Genomic DNA, 20,043 nt, shown 5'->3' on the forward strand with positions numbered 1-20,043 from the left:
CTAAGTGCGATTCCATCATCAATAATCAGTTGTCATTCCGTATAAATAGGGTTTACTTCACTACTAAGTGCGATTCTGTCATCAATAATCAGTTGTTCGATTATGATTCTCATCCTCCTGCGGCCGGACTGTGAACTGATTCTGAACTGCAGTGAAATTCCTCGAGGAAAAGACCTATTTGAATGGCGTTTTCACGAACAACTAAAAATAGGAGGAAAAAGACAAGTGCATACGTCACTACGTCACTTGCGACAATTCAATTGACTCTGCAGTAAGGCTTAAGGGGATGGGACCAAGATCGATGGGTAAGTATGAGGATCGGGCACTTGTCTCTTGTAGCACGGTGAGGAGCTCACATTGATTCATCACCCGGTCTAAGAACGTCGCTCCGCTAACAGGTCGGTCTACAAACTTTGTTTTTTATGTAAGTATTTATGTACCCCCTTGAACCATTGTAGTAGAAAATAATATGGTATTTGGTCAAATATTTATTGACATTTTTAGGCTTTTTTAAGTCCTCTAAATATGTTTTCGAATGATTGGACATGTTATGATGTGTTTTGGGTGGGTTAATTAGAACAGGATGTAAACATAAAATAGGGCGAATTTAATGATTTAAACTTGTAAACGAAGAACTCTGTAAAAATTGTTCAGGAAGAATTTAAATTTTTAATATATCCTACAAATGTTCTAGCTTTGGAATAATTTGAAATGTTTGGAGGAGTTGGTTCTTTAGAAAACAAAAGAGGAAAAGAAATAGTAAACTATTTATTAAAATGCGTAGGCCGGTTTATGAAGAATTTATGTTTTCAACACGTCCTTTAAACGTGTCCCTGAATGATTTTACAGTTACATGAAATGTGGTTATGCATTGTTCAGAGAAATGGGTTATTAGCTAACGGAGGAATCTTCTAATATTAAATTCTTTGGAACGATTTATAAAAAAATAATACTGTATAGTGTACAGGATGTTTGCCTTTGAAGCCTCTACTGAACTTTAAAAGTTTACAAACCTTGCAAGTAGTTTAAAATAATTTTAGGTTTGTTCACTTTTTAGTACTGGCTACGTATTCGGAGTTTTAATTGTGTCGAGTATATTATCAAACAGTAATAAAATTCATGGTGAACAGTTTACCCATGAAACCGTGATTGAAATTAGAATGTATACTCACTTTTAAAGAGGTTTACATTAAATATGTTAATATTTATTAATGCCAAAGAACATTTAAAATAAAATTAACTGTACTATATTAAATTTTAGAATGGTATAGTGTACAGGAATGTAAAAGATCCTGATTTATAAAAATATATGTAATGTGTTTTATGTTATACTACACAATCTTGATATTATCTTAACATTTTACCATTTTATCGGATTTTGGGCATCTACCATTTAGGGAATACGATACTACCGTAGGTCTCATGGTAAAACCTAAACCTAAGGCCTATTTACTTTTTCGTCTTGATGTCTCAAAATCCCAATAACACTATCCATTCATCATTTCATATATGTGTCCATTAGTGCGATATCTCGGGTAAAAATGATCCGATTTTGATGAATTTGGTAAAAGTGAGTTAACCTGAGTTTAAACCACCATGATCGGACTAAATATAGAGTAAACCTGAGTTTAAACCACCATGACCGGACTAAATATAGAGTAAATCTGAGTTTAAACCACCATGACCGGACTAAATATAGAGTAAACCTGAGTTTAAACCACCATGATCGGACTAAAGATAGAGTAAACCTGAGTTTAAACCACCATGACCGGACTAAATATAGAGTAAATCTGAGTTTAAACCACCATGACCGGACTAAATATAGAGTTAACCTGAGTTTAAACCACCATGACCGAACTAAATATAGAGTAAACCTGAGTTTAAACCACCATGACCGGACTAAATATAGAGTAAACCTGAGTTTAAACCATCATGACCGGACTTAATATAGAGTTAACCTGAGTTTAAACCACCATGACCGGACTAAAGATAGAGTAAGCCTGAGTTTAAACCACCATGACCGGACTAAATATAGAGTAAACCTGAGTTTAAACCACCATGACCGGACTAAATATAGAGTTAACCTGAGTTTAAACCACCATGACCGAACTAAATATAGAGTAAACCTGAGTTTAAACCACCATGACCGGACTAAATATAGAGTAAACCTGAGTTTAAACCATCATGACCGGACTTAATATAGAGTTAACCTGAGTTTAAACCACCATGACCGGACTAAAGATAGAGTAAGCCTGAGTTTAAACCACCATGACCGGACTAAATATAGAGTAAACCTGAGTTTAAACCACCATGACCGGACTAAATATAGAGTAAACCTGAGTTTAAACCATCATGACCGGACTTAATATAGAGTTAACCTGAGTTTAAACCACCATGACCGGACTAAAGATAGAGTAAACCTGAGTTTAAACCACCATGACCGGACTAAATATAGAGTAAACCTGAGTTTAAACCACCATGACCGGACTAAATATAGAGTAAACCTGAGTTTAAACCATCATGACCGGACTTAATATAGAGTTAACCTGAGTTTAAACCACCATGACCGGACTAAAGATAGAGTAAACCTGAGTTTAAACCACCATGACCGGACTAAATATAGAGTAAACCTGAGTTTAAACCACCATGACCGGACTAAAGATAGAGTAAACCTGAGTTTAAACCACCATGACCGGACTAAATATAAGGTTCGAGGGTTTACGGGGTAGAATTTGGGGTTTCCAATTTTTGTCCCTCAAAACATAACATTTTGGAATTTCTTTTAAACACATTTTGTAGGGCTTAAAAATAGCACACTGAAGCGATGTTGTATGTCTAACAGTTATGTAGGAAATATACAAAAAATGAATCGTGTAAATTTAAAATTCTCATGTTATTCTTATGGGAGTGTAGTTTCCATGCTTATATATATGCTTATATATAGTTTGATTAAAATTGGGAAATTTATTAATTTTACGACTATTCAGTCGTGTTAATTTTTATTCAATATTTTTTCCTACAAATTTAACATGGGAATGTCATTTTAGTTGTATCTATAGCTGACGATATTACTATCTTAACTTACCTTAACTATGATGAAATGGATAAATTTAGTTACAAAAATGCTTCATAAACCTTCAAGAAATGTTAATGACATTCAAATCGTATAATACAAAATACTATTCAATAAGCATTAAATAATTAAACCCTACTTAAGTTTAAGTTATCTTTATTTTAATGTAAATTTAATTATTTTTATTATTTCTGTTATATTTTTTATTAGTAAAAACCAAGAAATTGTGGATGTTGACGAATAAAGAAATAAAATTGATGTTGAAAAGAATTCAAAGCGCTATATCGCTGTACCGTATCAGGCGAAATAGGGTAAATGTGAGTGAGGGAAAGAGGCAAAAACAACCTGAGAGGTCCTTTTTGTTAGCTTATAGCTCAATTCATAATTAATGAATTTAAATTTAAATAAACTAAATCCTTCTTAGGACTTTTATATTTTTTTTTTTACTCGCCATGGAAAATATTGACACTTTACAGAATCATTTGACACAGTATTCCTTGGCAAAATAATTTGGCGCCTCGCCGACCAAAAATTGATCCAATCAAGAACCATGTGCGTTGGATTGATTCCAATCCATGCGCGTCTAATGATTTTAAACGATCGATACAAGTTAACTCAGTAATTAGTTTAGTCACTACTTGCACAAATCAAGTAAATAGTCTAAAAGTCTTGACTTTCAGATTACTGAAATAGCCAATAGTTGAATGAGCTTCTCACAGAGATTGCTACTAACAGAACTATATGGACTGGATAGCCAATAGTTGAATGAGCTTCTCACAGAGATTGCTACTGACAGAAATATATGGACTGGATAGCCAATAGTTGAATAAACTTCTCACAGAGATTGCTACTGATAGAAATATATGGTCTGGATAGCCAATAGTTGAATGAGCTTCTCACAGAGATTGCTACTGATAGAAATATATGGTCTGGATAGCCAATAGTTGAATGAGCTTCTCACAGAGATTGCTACTGACAGAAATATATTTTCTCCATTCAATTTTGATACAATGAAAGTTTATGTGACATAAATGTTGCTTTAGTTTACATACTTGTCTTGTCAGTTTAGCTGGATACGAAAGTTATATAGGTAGATTTGAACCAGTAATTAATAGCTGCTCACTATGCCATTGACGTATTCTAAACCTTGCTTCAGCTTTGTCATCATCTACTTGTCATTAGTAACATGTACAACTTATTGTACTTTAAATTTTTAACATTTACTTCGTCTTCTTTCCACGTTAGAACTTAGATAAAAGTTTTCACTTGCATTTAACTTGATTTGTATGCGATACCTCTTTTATTCTATGTAGGTGGTTAGCACTTGCCTGTGTATTAGTACAATTGGTATAGAGCTTAATTTTACACATACACTAACCCAAAACATTGGTGCAATTTATAGAAAGAGGAAATAATTAATAAAATAACGTAGGAAAATAAAATAAGGTATTTAATGTAAACACGCGCATAAAGGACACTAAAAAAAAAAATACAAATTCATACTAATTACTTCTTGGACATTAGTATTGCCAATGTTAACATTTGTAAATAGAATAGGAAGTTAAATAACATTACGATTTACGAGGTAAAATCACAATACCCCCGCCGCAGCAAACCTGCAGACAAAGCTAATTTCCATTTGGCAACAGGGAGGGTAAAAAAGTGTTTTTTTTTGTAAATGTTAATAGTTTAGTAAGAAATAAATGTATCTTCCAAATTTGATCTAAATATGTTCATAAACAAGCAAACTACAAAATTGTACTTATTCTTCATAAGAATAACATGGGAATTTTAAATTTAAATTTTTTTAAATTTTCTCCGTAACTATTTGGCGCATGATAACGCTTCACATACTAAATTATTTGTTATTTTTAAGCTCTACAAAATAGTTTTAAAAGAAATTGCAAAATTCTAAGTTTTTAGGGTCAAAAATGGGAAAACCCCATTTTTACCCCATAAAAACCCCCCGTAAACCCCCGTTCCCATAGTCCGATCATGCTGGATCGCGAACTCGTTCGAATTAATGTAGGTTTACACGTTTATACCAAATTTCATCAAAATCGGAAATAGCAAATGATCATCATCATTAATGATAAACATTATCATTTAAGTGATAATGAATTTTGGGAGTTTATGAAAAAAAGGTTTAAAACAGCGCTTGATGATTAACATCATGTTTGATTTTTTAAAGCAGTTTTAAAAATTATATACTCTGTATTTGTGGATTTTGAAAGTGCTGTTATTTTTTACTATTCTGTGAACTTGAAATGTTTGTTGATTACGGGTATTGACTTCGAAAAAAAATTGAATTCAGAAGATTTATAAGTTTGTATTCATAAGAACTATAAACTTGATGACTTATGAAATATGTTAAAATAATAATGGAAATTTCGAATATATCCGCAACCAATCAGACCAACAATTTAAAATATTTTATTTGGATTAATCTGATAACGACACAGTCCCCAATATGCATTGGCGAGGTTATAGAAATAAATTTCATATTTATTTGATCAATATTGAAATATATGAATAAATGTTAAACTTTTGCTACCTTGTACCCATTGAAACCAAAAGATCTGATCACCCATTGCATTTAAATATATGATAAAATTATAAAAGAAATAAAGCCGTTACAAAGATTCTGATAACATTTTTTTAATGGCTTATTTGATTTCGTATGTGGAATAATAATTCAATAATCTAATAGTTTTAGTTTTGATCCTGCAGAACCAACTGTTAACAGCAACTTTGATCAAAATACCGTAATGAGGTCGGTACCTACACTAAAAAAGCTGCAGATCGTTTTTAATGTGAAAATTTAATTTTTAAATGATTAATTTTGAAATATGATAGAGCGTCTGATCATTTCGTTTTCAACATGTAGCGATTGAAACCAATCATTGGAGGTTTCATGCCAAATGGCTGCGTATTAACAAGGTTATTGAAAAGAACATATTTTAATATTTAACAGTTAGCTTAACACCTTAACTGAACTCTTAAGGAGTTTCGTTATTAAATATTTTAGAGTGTTTTAGATTAAAAGAGTGGGGTTAATAAAACTGTTACGGTAAAATTTATTACAAATCGTTATATAATTAAAATACATTTTAGAGGAAATAGAAGATTTTAGAAAGGTAAATACGTGTTTGTATTTGATTTAGCCAATTTGCAGTTGTAATAAACAACTTACCAAAAATATATTTTCTATCCAACACAACATAAGAATATCCTTGGAATGTCCTGGGGATATCCCAGTGGGATATGGGGGACATCCTCTGTAGAGTTTCCCATGGGATATTGGGACGTTTTGGGAATTGTGTGAGATATCCTGAGAATATTCTGTGCTGTGTGGGATGGTGGATAATTTAAACTTAACACTTAATAAGGTTTCTTCTCCGCCAATATTTTATAAATCTAAATGTTGCAGCGTTATAATAATGTAAAGCCACGGATTTTCAAGAATTATCGGCATCATTGGAAATGTAAGCCTCGATTTTGAGATGTGCACTCATACCGACAACTATACAGTAAGTGACATTTTTCGGGGCCATTATCAAATCGATACCCATAGATTTTATTTTCGAAAACTGAGACATCTTCAATAACTGCATATCGCGTTATGTTTTATATAACCTCCATGCAAATATATTTCCAAAACCTCGAACATTTTTGTACTTAAAAACCGGCAAGAACCCCAACACTGAATAGAAACGTTTCATTAAGACATGAAGTGGGGTAATAGGTATACTTTAACTGTAGGGAATGACGTATAGAGGGAAAAGGACCTCTCGAAGTGCTTGAACACCAACCCTCCCCCACCCCACTGTCATCAAGCCCTCAAGCTCACTTCACTATCCAGAGCGAGGTGTAACTGTAGCAATATTTGTTGGTATTGTTATTGTGATTTAGAAATTAATTGGATGAAAAAATATTGGACAGATAAATGGAGAAGTAAATGTTTTTGATTATATTTTTCTTTCTTTCTTGGATAACTTGGATAATAACTTGGATACAAACTATAGATGCTCACTTGAATACTTACATAGATGCTTACTCATATATTTACTTTTATACTTGCAAAGATACTTACTCGGATACTTACTTAGATACTTACTGGGATACTTAGATGATTACTTGCATACTTACTTGAATGCTTACTTAGATACCTCCTCGGATACTTACTTCGATACTTACTCGGAAACTTAATTAGATACTTAGTGGGATACTTACTTAGATGATTACTTGTATACTTACTTGAATTCTTATATTTTTTTTAGCTACTATTTTTAGATAATTACTTGCATACCTACTTGAATGCTTACTTAGATACTTACTCGGATACTCACTTAGATACTTACTCGGAAACTTACTTAGATACTTACTGGGATACTTACTTAGATGATTAATTGCAAACTTACTTCAATGCTTACTTAGATACCTCCTCGGATACTTACTTCGATACTTATTCGGAAAATTACTTAGATACTTAGTGGGATGCTTACTTAGATACTTACTCGGAAAATTACTTAGATACTTAGTGGGATGCTTACTTAGATAATTACTTGTATACTTACTCGGATACTTACTTAGATAATTACTTGCATACTTACTTGAATGCTTAGATACTTACTGGGAAACTTACTAAGATAATACAACATAACCAATAGGAATTAGCCTTCTTATTTAGCCTTCTTTATTTTTGTTCTTAGTCCATGTATCGGCTAAGATAATTACTTGTATACTTAGTAGTCTATCAGTTTATCAGGAACTGTTTTAACAAAATGAAGAAGTAGCTTGTACAACTACTATTTTTAATTGCAGTTTATATTTGTTTTTTTACTTTTAACTACAGTAATAACGCAGGCCTCAAAATTACGAATAAATAATCAAATTCAATTTAAAAAGTCGTCAGAGAAAATGTAGTGAGTCAAATTTAATCGTTAAATACATTGCGAGCGTGATTTGTTTATAATTGGTCAAATAAACATTCAAATTCATTTGCTGTAGGTTTCTTCCATTTATATGTTCAACTTCTTTTATACAGATCTTGAGTAGGCAATTAGATTATAAAAGGTAAAAGACAGGTTTGTCATGACTGCAGCGGTGAAGGTTGGTGTCGTGAACTTTGTCCCTTGCCGGTCAGCTGTTCCTGGTTAGCTATTACAGTATCATACAATGCATTTGACTGGAAATTTAGTTTGTCGTTTAATAGATCATAACTATGGCTTTTTGTTGCTTTGTATATCTCGTATTCTTCTATGGCGTTCATGAAGCTTCCTTTTGTGCAAAAATGTAGGGGTGTCATGTTTGTTTCGAAATTTGTATAGTTATGATTTTCATTAATGAGATGGGCTGCATAATTGAATTTTAAATTATTTTTGCTTTTGGAAGGTGTTCTTTGAATCTGGTTTTGAAGGCACGGCCGGTTTGTCCTATATAAAAACTATTGCAATCATCACAAGATAATCTATAAATTCCAGTTTTCCCCTGTATCTAGATTATTACTGGACGATGGATTTAGTAATCGTTGTAGTTTGTTGGAAGTTCTAAACGCTACCCCGATGTTTTTATTTTTTAATTCGTTTTTTTTTTCAGAATATTCGGTAGCCTTGTACCATACTCTGACGTTACGAACATTTTGTCAATTGGGCTATCTAATCTGTTATTATTGGTTTTTTATTTAATTGTTTTTGATAAGTTTATCGATCATGGCGGTTTTAAACCCATTTCTTTGGACAATGTATTTTGTCGTGTTTAGTTCTTTGTTGAAATTATCTTGGCTTAATGGGATCGTGAGCAACCGGTGAACAAAACTGTTATATGCTGCCATTTTTTGTTTTGTAGGATGGTGTGAAGTTTCATGGATGGTTGTGTCGGTTAGCGTAGGTTTTCTGTAGATTTTCAAATTCAAATGAGTTTTCTGTTTGAATTAATACAGAAAGTTTAATTATCAGTCTGTTTTTATTATCAAGAAAGTTTAACCTGTCGTTAATTTCCAATTCTATGGTAAAATGTAGGCTAGGGTTTATTTTATTTATATACTTAGTAAATATCTCTAGTTGTCTTACGTTGCCATCTTGAGTATTCATTCTTATAAAAAAGTATTTCGGATTCATAGCTACAATGGTGTCAGGTATTATACGTATAACTATGGCAAGAGCTACGAGAGGTCATAACTATATAACCAACAATATTGTAAAGTCCGAGAAAGTCTTGGCTGGTCAGATGAAACAATAAATAAATATTTTACCTCAGAAGTACTCTTGATCTATCCTTTTTCTAAACGAATTTTACCTTCCCGAATTTCAAGTAAATTTAAATTATTTTTCCTCATATAAATATATATTTTGAGTTGGTAGATATTCTTTAAAAATGAGTTTGAACAATATTACGTCATTTACGTTTTCAATTACTAGGTGTTTATTGGGACTTACAGATCAAAACTTAAGGTTCTCTTAAACATCAGTTTTCACGACATTTAAATTTTTAAGGAATCTGCAAAATATGTCTGAGTGCAGGTTCAGAAAAAATGAACAAAAAATAAAACTTTCGAATATTTGTGTTTATAAACGTAGTTTAGTTAACAATGATTAGAGGCCCAGAAATGATTGAAGGTACAATTTCTATTCAGTTGTAATGTATGTGTGTGTAAACCAGTTTTCATTGTATTCACTTGAATTGATTACAACTATATACGCAGACATCTTCCTTTAGCCTTCTTTATTTTTGTTCTTAGTCCATTTATCGATTTCGTATTAAATAGCACACCAGTTTGTCACGATCTTATATAATAAATTATTTTCAACCACATGTTCTTTAAAAACACACATCGTGTTTATGGGTAAAACAAATAGTTTTCTAACTAAATATATTTGAATAAGCTGTATTACTGGAGCCTGTGTTCTTAAATTTATCAGGCAATATATTATAACGTTTTAAACTCATTAATATTTAATTTGGTGGATGTCCTACTTTCTCATATTTCCTACGCATCCCCAAACGTTTCTTAGCATATGTCGCGTTATTAGTGATCTTATTAGTGACTGGGTGTTCTTGTTTTGAATGTTCTTATATCAAGAACGGTTCGATTTAGATTGTGTTTGGTTTCTTACTGACGAACACCCAGAGCTCCAAGTAGGCAGTGCCATTGATTCCCACAAAATTGCTTCCGTTACGAGGGAACTGTCTGACCCAGATTTCATCTGATATGTTTTAGTCCTTAACACTAAAGACTGTCTGTGGAATAGCATGTCTCAACATTACTACCTGAACGGAGGGGTGGAAAACGCCACTTAAAACTGGAACATTATGAATAATTAAAAAATTATTAATTAATTATTTGACAAAAGTGAAGGTTCTGTATTCTTAGTTATAATTTAATAAACAATGGCACGTATGATCCGCGATAATCTGTATAACTACTTTCCAGTATAATTTAATTCAAAAATAAATAAGCTAGATAAATAATAGTATATACTTCGGGCCAGCTCAGCATCTAAGAACACTGTCACTTTCAACAACCTTATGACTAGCCTTTAACATTTGTAATTTAATTTCATTTGTGTTTTATAGTGATATTTTTGTTTGGTTTATTCCTGACTTGAGTCAATTAGAAACACTGTTTACTGAAATTATATCACGAATAAAGACATTATTTTGTTATGTCGACCTAGGTGAAGCCAAGACACTTTTATTCGGTGTTACGAACCATAATTTTCTTTATACTGCACCATTCTTTCAAGAACTCACGAAAAGTCAATATCGAACATAGTTTATCTTTATAAATATCTTCCAAAATGGTTTCCTTCTTGTTTTGATATTATATACGAACTAATGTTATTGTTATTTATATGCAATATGTATAACTCCACCAACAGAATAATAAATGCAGAACCAACAGAAGTTCAGAATGCTATACCCATGACCTCGATAGCATTCTGAAATTCTCTACTTTACATTCCTACGCTGATGATTGTCAACTAGTTCTTTCCCAGCCCCTTTTGATTTTCATGAAGCAGTCAATCTCATCAACACTGAGTTGCTAAGGGTAAAGCAATGGTCTGACGATCACGGTCTAAAATTGAATCCTGAAAAGTGTACTGTGCTTCATTTCTGGTCTTCTGGTTTGCAGCCTAAAATAGTCTTGTTGGAAAGGTAGAGCGGTCAAATTCTTGTGGTGTCTGATTCTGTTAAGGTGTTAGGTATCAGAATTGATTCTCAACTCAATTTTCGCTCACATGTTAGTTACATTTGTCAGAGAGTTTCAAATAGGTTGAGAATTTTACACCGTTTTAGAGAGAGATACTATCTGAACATGCTAAGCTGGAATTTATCAAATCAACAGTCTTCCCTATTATTCACTATGCACTTCCATCGTTTGGTGAATATCTTACTCTTGACAGTAGAGTTCTTCTTACGAGGTTGCAAAACCGAGCCCTAAGGTTTGTCTTCAATCTGAGGAAGTTTGATCATATATCTGCCTATCGCAAACAGGCTAAGGTACTCTCTTTGGAAAAACAATGTTTTCTACAAACTGTTTTAATTGTTCACAAGACACAATTGTCTTCTAATTTGCCTCCCTGAAAAGGAAACTCATGCCTCGAACATCAGTTAGGGAATGCTGTACTACTATTAATAGTAGGCAGGACGGCTTGCTTGAAATGCCGAGAGTGCGGCGTGAGATAGGTAAAAAGGGGTTCTCATACTTTGGACCCCAGGCATACAACACCCTCCCAAGAAATATGAAAATCATGTCACGTAATTCATTTAAGGCCAATTTAAAGCTAGTTTAGTTTCACTGTTTGTAATTATTGTGTACTTGTAAACTGTTCGTGACTTGAGTTGTCTTGAAAACCAGTTTTGGCTGAAGACCGCTTTAAATAAAGGCATTTTATTATTATTATTATTATTATTATTGTTATTATTATTACATAAATGTTTCACTAACAAAATCATTTTACAATTTTTATCCGTCTAGCTGACGATAAAGTGGGTATTTGCAATGAAATATATAATATAACATAATATAAAATAAACACATCTAAGCGTTTATAGGTATACGAATATTTTTTTTAAGCAAGACTATTTTCTTCTTGTACTGTACAGCTACACACATGAACAGCTAATGTCTTTGAATATAATAGGTGATTCTTTGTTGCCCTACTGAGAAACAGCATAACAGTCACAGTCGGTTCCAGTAACAAGTCCTTGTGCAGTATATACGATGGGTCGCACGGCCTCAACTCACTCTGAGGTTCTCCACCCCATCCGTTACTGCTAGGCCACCTCAGTAAGTAGTGTAGCTTAGTAATACTTTGTACAGTTAAATGTCCAAGTAAAATCCTTAGAAAATAAAACTTGTGGAAAAAGTGAGTTAATCAATTTTCAGGTGACAAGATTTTGTACCTGTATTGCACATAACATAAGTCAACATGAAATACATCAAACCAATCCTGATTACTAATTAATACCATTTACTTTGAATAAAACAAGTAGATTTCTCATCCTAGCAAAAATCTGAAGCCTGTTTATATATACAGTGTCACTGTGTAAATTAAGTATGGAAACATATATGTATTTATTAAACCGAAATAGAAAGAAAAATTATGTTTTTGACATTGATCGTTGAAAAAGATTCACCAATCTTTTACATCAAAAATATTTCCCCCCCCCCCTAACAGGACATAGCAACACCCCTATTGAGTGACATCTCATTTTGAAGGGTTTGTCAAGAGAAATACAACGACGCAAACCCGAGGTAAATATCTCAGTCCTAGTCAAAATGGCAGGTATTCCAAAATTTGATTTATGTGGAAAAAAAACACCAATTCCACCAATTCAAAATTTTGAATACCTGCCATTTTAGATAGGGGTGAGATATCTACATCGGGTTTGCATAATTTATTTTTAAAAACCCTTCAAAATGAGGGGTCACTCAAGAGGGGGTGCTATTTGGAAAAACTTGTCACCAATTGTAGGTTAAAAATATTTTTGATGTAAAAATCCCGAAAACCTTTGTTAACAATCAATGCCACAAACAAAATATTTCTATCCATTTCGGTCAAAAAAATACAGTCTGGCTTTTTTGCAAAAAACACATTTTAGAATGCCTGCGATTTTGGCTAGGGGTGAGATATTTACCTCGGGTTTGCGTCATTGTATTTCTCTAGACAAACCCTTCAAAATGAGGGGTCACTCAATAATAGGGGTTGCTATTAGACAAAAATAAGTTACCTCCTGCCCCCAACCCTATTAGGAGGGTTAAAAATATTTTTGATACAAACGATTGCGGAATCTTTGTTAACAATCAATGCCATAAACAAAATATATCTATCTATTTCGGATTTAAAAATACAGATTTGTTTCCATACTTAATTTACACACTGTATGTTCCATATTGGTGATGTTGAACTCCTATGTTGACTAACATTTTTTCCTTTATTCTATGGTAGATTTTTTTTATTTGTTTTGTCATAAGACTAGAGGACAAGCTACTGTTTATAGTTGTATAGGTTTATTGTGGAAAAATAATTCTAAAATATGTGAAACAACATGAAAACAAGAAAACTTCCCCATACATGAAGCGGATGGAACTAACGTTAAAACTGTTCTCAGATGACCCATAAGGATGATTTATGTTAATACTTAGAAATACTGAGTAGGACTCCCTATCAAAAAAAAAAAACAATATGTGTTGACATTTTTGAAAACTTGAAGTGTTTTTAGGAAATATATGTGATCTGAGATGTAACTAACAAAAAGCTTAACTTCAGTGAACCAATTTGGTTGGTATATTGAACATCTATATTCCAGGAATATTCATTAAATATATTATAGATTAAAGAATAAAACCTCTAAAATGTGGCAAAATTAAGGGGTTATGCCTAATGTGGGTGTTTTATTCTTAACTTTTCATCCCTATGATCCAATATATTGCAGCTGGGAGCATCTTTGGCACTGAGGATCTTCACACTAATTTTCTCTGCAATACTTTACCTCCTCTTGCTTTTCAACTTACAATTATCTAAATGAGATACTTGGAATATATTCAGAAGGACTTTAAGCTCCAGTTCTACTTGTAGCAGTCACTTTTTTGTCTTCCTTTACATCCAGCCTTTTTGACACTTTAATTCTAGAGATAAGGTTATACTACTTAAGGTCATCATCCGAGCTTATTTATGGCATTGTGGTTTTCTATGACAGATTTTAACTTTTTTACATAATCAAGCTCTCAATCCCAAAATGTGCCCATATTCATACAGCACATAATGTAGGGTGTTATATATATTTCAGGACTTGGAGTATAAACGATTTTTGTGATTGCCTTGACTATCGGAGTATTGTACATAATTCTGAATTTTATTACATGTTCAGTATACCACATAAAAGAAATAATAAGAAAGCTGTGTGAATATGTCTAATTTTTAGGTCACACGAAGTAATAATGGTAACGAAATAGAAGTTTGTTGAAGTGGGGTTTCAAAGTTTCCCAGCAATATCTCACCTTCTCTTAACTATCAACTTCCACTTATCTAAATGAGATACACTTATACTATATGGAAGGAATTGAGGCTCTTGCTGTAATTGTCTGTCTCTATATTTCCTATTTATTCTGGTACAATATTTAAATTTTTGTTCAAAGCTTACCTTTAGCTGCAAAGGCCATCTTTTAAAATCGTTTGACTAATTTACCCTGTTTTAGCGAATTTCCCTATAGGGAAGTAGCTATTACCGTAGGTGGCACGGTAAGACCTAGACCCGGGACCGATTTACTTTTTCATTTTGATGTCCCCAGAGGCCAAAAACACCATTCGTTCAAATTTTTATATATGTATATATATATATATATAGAGAGAGACATATATATATATATATAGAGACATATATATATATAGACTTTTATATATATATATATATATAGACTTATATATATATATATATATATATATATACGTCCGTGAACGCGATAACTTGAGTAATTTTTGTCCGATTTTGATGAAATTTGGTTTAACACGTTCGCTGCTGACCGCTAGATGCCGGGACGGCGCCAGGAGCTGAACTAACGCTTGTCGCTGCATAAACATTGCTGACTTACACTGAATTACAGTAAAAACAACAGTAGTTATACTGGATGGCAATGTTCTGCAATAAAACTGGCTTTGGACATAGTACCAAGCGATTCTGATAGATAGTAGCATTACCCAGGTTGCAGTCGGTAAAGTAGTGTCGCTATCTAGCAGAAAAGAGGTGGGGACAAAGCCCTGTTCTAAACGACCCTGGTGGGGATTTTGGGAAACTATATTTTTTATTGTCAGAAAAGTACGTCCCCACGAGCTGCAAAGAAATATAGGACGCTCGTGACGAGCTGGCTGATCCATGGAAACGTTAAACAGCAATGACACAGCGTTGTATATGTACAACGCTAGCTCCTGGCGCCGGGTAGGCACGTTGTAAAAATACAACGCCAGCAGCGAACGTGTTAAAGGTGTAAAGCGGGATAAACTTGAATGAGTTCGCGAACCAGCACGATCGGACCATGGGAACGGGGCTTTACGGGGGGTTTTATGGGGTAAAAATTGGTTTTTCTCACTTTTGACCCTCAAAACACAAAATTTCCTGATTTCTCCTTAGACCTTTTTAAAGAGCTCAAAAAAACAAATAATTTAGTATATAAAAGTATTTTTGTTCGATTATTAGTAACGGAGAAAATTAAAAAAAATTGTAAATTTAAAATTCCCATGTTATTCTTATGGAGAATATTGTCAAATGTTGTAGTTTGCTTGTTTATGGATATATTTTTATCAAACTTGGCAAATTTATTAATTTTGTACTAAGCTATAAATATTTTACTCAAAAACACACTTTATTAGTTTCCTTGTAGCAGCAAACCTAGGTACTCGTTAAACCTAATGTTATTAAAATATATTTAACTGAAAATCAATTCAGACAAATGTAAATTCGCTTAGTCGGCAGGTTTGCTGCGGCGGGAGTATTATACTTCTGCAGGAAAGTTTTTCTTGGTTCTTCTCAGATTCTAGATTCCGAAACTTCGCAAAACTTTTGAATCTATGAAATGTACTCGCTCTCAACGAAGTCAGGCTGATTACCGAATGTGGGGACTGAAGAGGACCAAAGCCCTAGAACAGTGACAGTGATGTTATCGCCCATTGAAACGTCATGTCATGTTACCTATATGGGTGAACAGAGCCGGATCTAACCAAATTGGGCATAGCTGTTAAAAATCTTGCACATTTTACCCAAACTAAGCCATGGCCAATCAAAGGGAGGTATTGTAATGGTTGTGATGAGTGTATTGTTTGTTTGTACAATGTGTTGGGAGGTATTGTAATGGCTGTGATGAGTGTATTGTTTGTTTGTACAATGTGTTGGGAGGTATTGTAATGGCTGTGATGAGTGTATTGTTTGTTTGTACAATGTGTTGGGAGGTATTGTAATGGCTGTGATGAGTGTATTGTTTGTTTGTACAATGTGTTGGGAGGTATTGTAATGGCTGTGATGAGTGTATTGTTTGTTTGTACAATGTGTTGGGAGGTATTGTAATGGCTGTGATGAGTGTATTGTTTGTTTGTACAATGTGTTGGGAGGTATTGTAATGGTTGTGATGAGTGTATTGTTTGTTTGTACAATGTGTTGGGAGGTATTGTAATGGCTGTGATGAGTGTATTGTTTGTTTGTACAATGTGTTGGGAGGGATTGTAATGGCTGTGATGAGTGTATTGTTTGTTTGTACCAAGGTTGTCTCTCGCATCTACTTACTAGCTGTAAATTTCTCTTCAGTTTTCAATCCCGCAATTGACCGCGTTTTAAATTAGCATAAATTTGTTCCCAAATAGTTTAATTGGCAAACTTATAAAGCCAATATTTGTTTGACACTAATAATTCTGTTTTAACATTTCTCATCCCAATCCCAGCTGACCTGTAGACTCATAAACAAACGTTTAATAAATTCAAACTAGTTCCTTATTAAAAATTGACATTTAAACCCACGCCCATGTAAATAACATTGGTTCAATTGAGGGTTTTTATGCGAGAAAACATTTTGTTCTTTTTTTACAAATTTTAAAAGCCTTTAACATTATATTTAAAAATAATTATCAAATGAATAAAACAGTAGTGCTACTGGTCAGATTTATTACCACGGGGACTACAGAAATGTAAACTCCCTTACTGGTGAAATATACTAGTTTTCTATCTTGCTATCCAGTTTAACTATTCCACTCATCTACTTGTGATAGTTTATTAGGTTCTTTTATCATTTATCATTTACCAGTGAATATGACAATGAAATGCTATAGAAAGCAACTCCTGCATACAGTAGTTGGAGATGGTGCAACCTCTTAAAGTAAAACTGAAATAAAACTTATATCAATTACAGGTATAACATTTTTATACACTTAATATGGCATATTTTTACCACGAAAATGATATAACGGATCAGAATGAGAAAGGAAAACATTCGGGCAATAACTATGTTGACATTCACACAACTGATTATAGGCTATAGCCTACATCAGATCAATTGGGATGTCGTGTGAGAGGGACAAGGGAGGCTCCAAACAACACCAATCACTGGACATTAGTAGTACTACACTATCCAATTAGGCAATTAATTAATTACTAAGAAGACTGCACAAAATAACAAAAACTACGGTGGTGGAGGAAAGGTAAATGTGCGCATGCGCGTCCCTCTCGCCACTCTAACTGATCAATAGATCAAAATAGATAAAATGTTCCCGATTTATGTGTTTTATTATCAAGACTACTTTGTCCTCTATTGTTTTCTCAGGAGGGATATTCCCCACGATGGTGCTGAAACCTTTTCCCGCCCCGGCCGCCTTTCTCGTCCTCTTCTGGATCGTCTGCATAAAGTGAGTTTATACCATGACAGGATTGCCAAACGTTTGTCTTATTGTAGAATATGTTTGAGGAGAAAATGTCTTCTGAGAAGGAATGGATTGTCAACATCGTCTAGTGGCGTTAAACAGTTTTTGAAACCCTATCCCCTAGTTGACATGTTGTAATGATGTAGCGAACCTCCTAATACCGTAGTTAAAATGTTATGATGATGTAGTAAACCTCATTATACCCTAGGTGAACGTGATTATGTAGCAAACCTCCTCAAAACCCTAGTTAACATGTTATGATGATGTAGCGAACCTCCTAATACCCTAGTTGACATGTTGTAATGATGTAGCGAACCTCCTAATACCCTAGTTGACATGTTGTGATGATGTAGCGAACCTCCTAATACCCTAGTTGACATGTTGTAATGATGTAGCGAACCTCCTAATACCCTAGTTGACATGTTGTGATGATGTAGCGAACCTCCTAATACCCCAGTTGACATGTTGTAATGATGTAGCGAACCTCCTAATACCCTAGTTGACATGTTGTGATGATGTAGCGAACCTCCTAATACCCTAGTTGACATGTTGTAATGATGTAGCGAACCTCCTAATACCCCAGTTGACATGTTGTAATGATGTAGCGAACCTCCTAATACCCTAGTTAACATGTTGTGATGATGTAGCGAACCTTCTAATACCCTAGTTGACATGTTGTAATGATGTAGCGAACCTCCTAATACCCTAGTTGACATGTTGTGATGATGTAGCGAACCTCCTAATACCCTAGTTGACATGTTGTAATGATGTAGCGAACCTCCTAATACCCTAGTTGACATGTTGTAATGATGTAGCGAACCTCCTAATACCCTAGTTGACATGTTGTAATGATGTAGCGAACCTCCTAATCCCCTAGTTGTTGATGTAAATTGGTTAGAGCTTGTAAATATACAGTTTTTATACTCAAAATCCACCAGTACTAGTACTTATACTTTGAATTCAATGGTGAAATAAGCTCCAACCGGTATTTGTAAATATGATCTGCAATATTTTTATTTTATGGTTGAATAAAAAGTGAATGTATGAAAATAGATCGAAAGTGTTGTAAATTGTTAGTTTAATTACAAAAAACTAATATTTTGGTCTTTCATCACTCTATAAGAAAAATTTAAAATTGTAACAATATCTATTATCTTTTGGCATGGAAAAAAATCTCATTATATTATGAAATCATAAGTTATCCACAGTAAAATAAAACCATTATTTTCTGATTTTACTATTAATATTTAGGCCTGATTTCCTAAAGCTATGCTGATTCATCATTACAAATCTGTGCACAGAAATTCTCTCCCTGGGTTTCTGTTGTAAATAAAGCTCATATTTGTATGTGTATACGTTCTTCACTTGAACAGTTAAATGAATCGAGAATCTTAACGCAAATAAACTTTATCTCAAGATACATTTTACTACATATCCAAACAATATTCATAGAGTTTTATGGGGTTTATATTGGCGAACCTTTTTCTTAAAGAGTATTCCTTGAATTGAGGAAGGGGGAGACAGTAGTAGAAATGACGAAACAATAGTCCGTAATGAGGCCTTAAAGCGGGATGGATAAAACGCACTTATATATATCTTAAGCACCTTGCTTCTTTCTTACAGTCCAAAGGCCAGTAATTATTATTTATTATTATCAGAAAGATATCCAATAATCCACTTAAAGAATAAATTGGCTTTGATAGCGTATATTAATAACTCATCTTAACTTCGTTGATATAATTTGTTTTATTTGTAGATGTTCCCTGGCAAAATATGTTTAAAGCTTATCTTTTAGTGTTTAGGTTCTCTGACTAAACGCTTGATACTATAATACGGTTTACATAGCAGATTTCTCATAGTTGTAGCATAAACCCAAGGTCTCAAGGATTGCAAATGATTTTCGACGAATAAAGTTATTCGAATTTATATTGATCGAAAAAATAACAATGCGCGCAGGCTTTAAGGTTACCCATTAATTGAACTGTTTTGATTTCTAACATAAACATGTTGTGTAATCAAAAGTGTAACTGGTGGTTCTACGTAGTTTAAAATATACCTATATAT

At 33.3% G+C, this 20,043-nt stretch overlaps 1 protein-coding gene across 7 annotated transcripts in view; it reads left to right on the forward strand.

Moving 5' to 3' along the window:
* Positions 1–319: 319 nt before the first annotated feature.
* The window catches only part of LOC128998014 (glycine receptor subunit alpha-2-like), a 33,579-nt gene continuing 13,855 nt past the window's right edge, over positions 320–20,043 (forward strand). For 3 of the 7 annotated variants that reach the window (XM_054423935.1, XM_054423940.1, XM_054423941.1), the window contains exons 1-3: positions 341–424; positions 12,220–12,365; positions 17,883–17,964. In XM_054423935.1, the coding sequence (XP_054279910.1) occupies positions 17,900–17,964 (65 nt within the window). In that variant the 5' untranslated portion in view covers positions 341–424; positions 12,220–12,365; positions 17,883–17,899. Of the gene's footprint in view, positions 425–12,219; positions 12,366–17,882; positions 17,965–20,043 lie in introns of all 7 variants that reach the window. The other 4 variants (XM_054423937.1, XM_054423936.1, XM_054423939.1 and 1 more) reach the window with 4 other exon arrangements.

This window comes from Macrosteles quadrilineatus, unplaced genomic scaffold (genome assembly GCF_028750875.1).
Source record: "Macrosteles quadrilineatus isolate MER2022 unplaced genomic scaffold, UCM_ALF_1.0 Scaffold_7__1_contigs__length_78375512, whole genome shotgun sequence".
Taxonomy (NCBI): Eukaryota; Metazoa; Arthropoda; class Insecta; order Hemiptera; family Cicadellidae; genus Macrosteles; species Macrosteles quadrilineatus.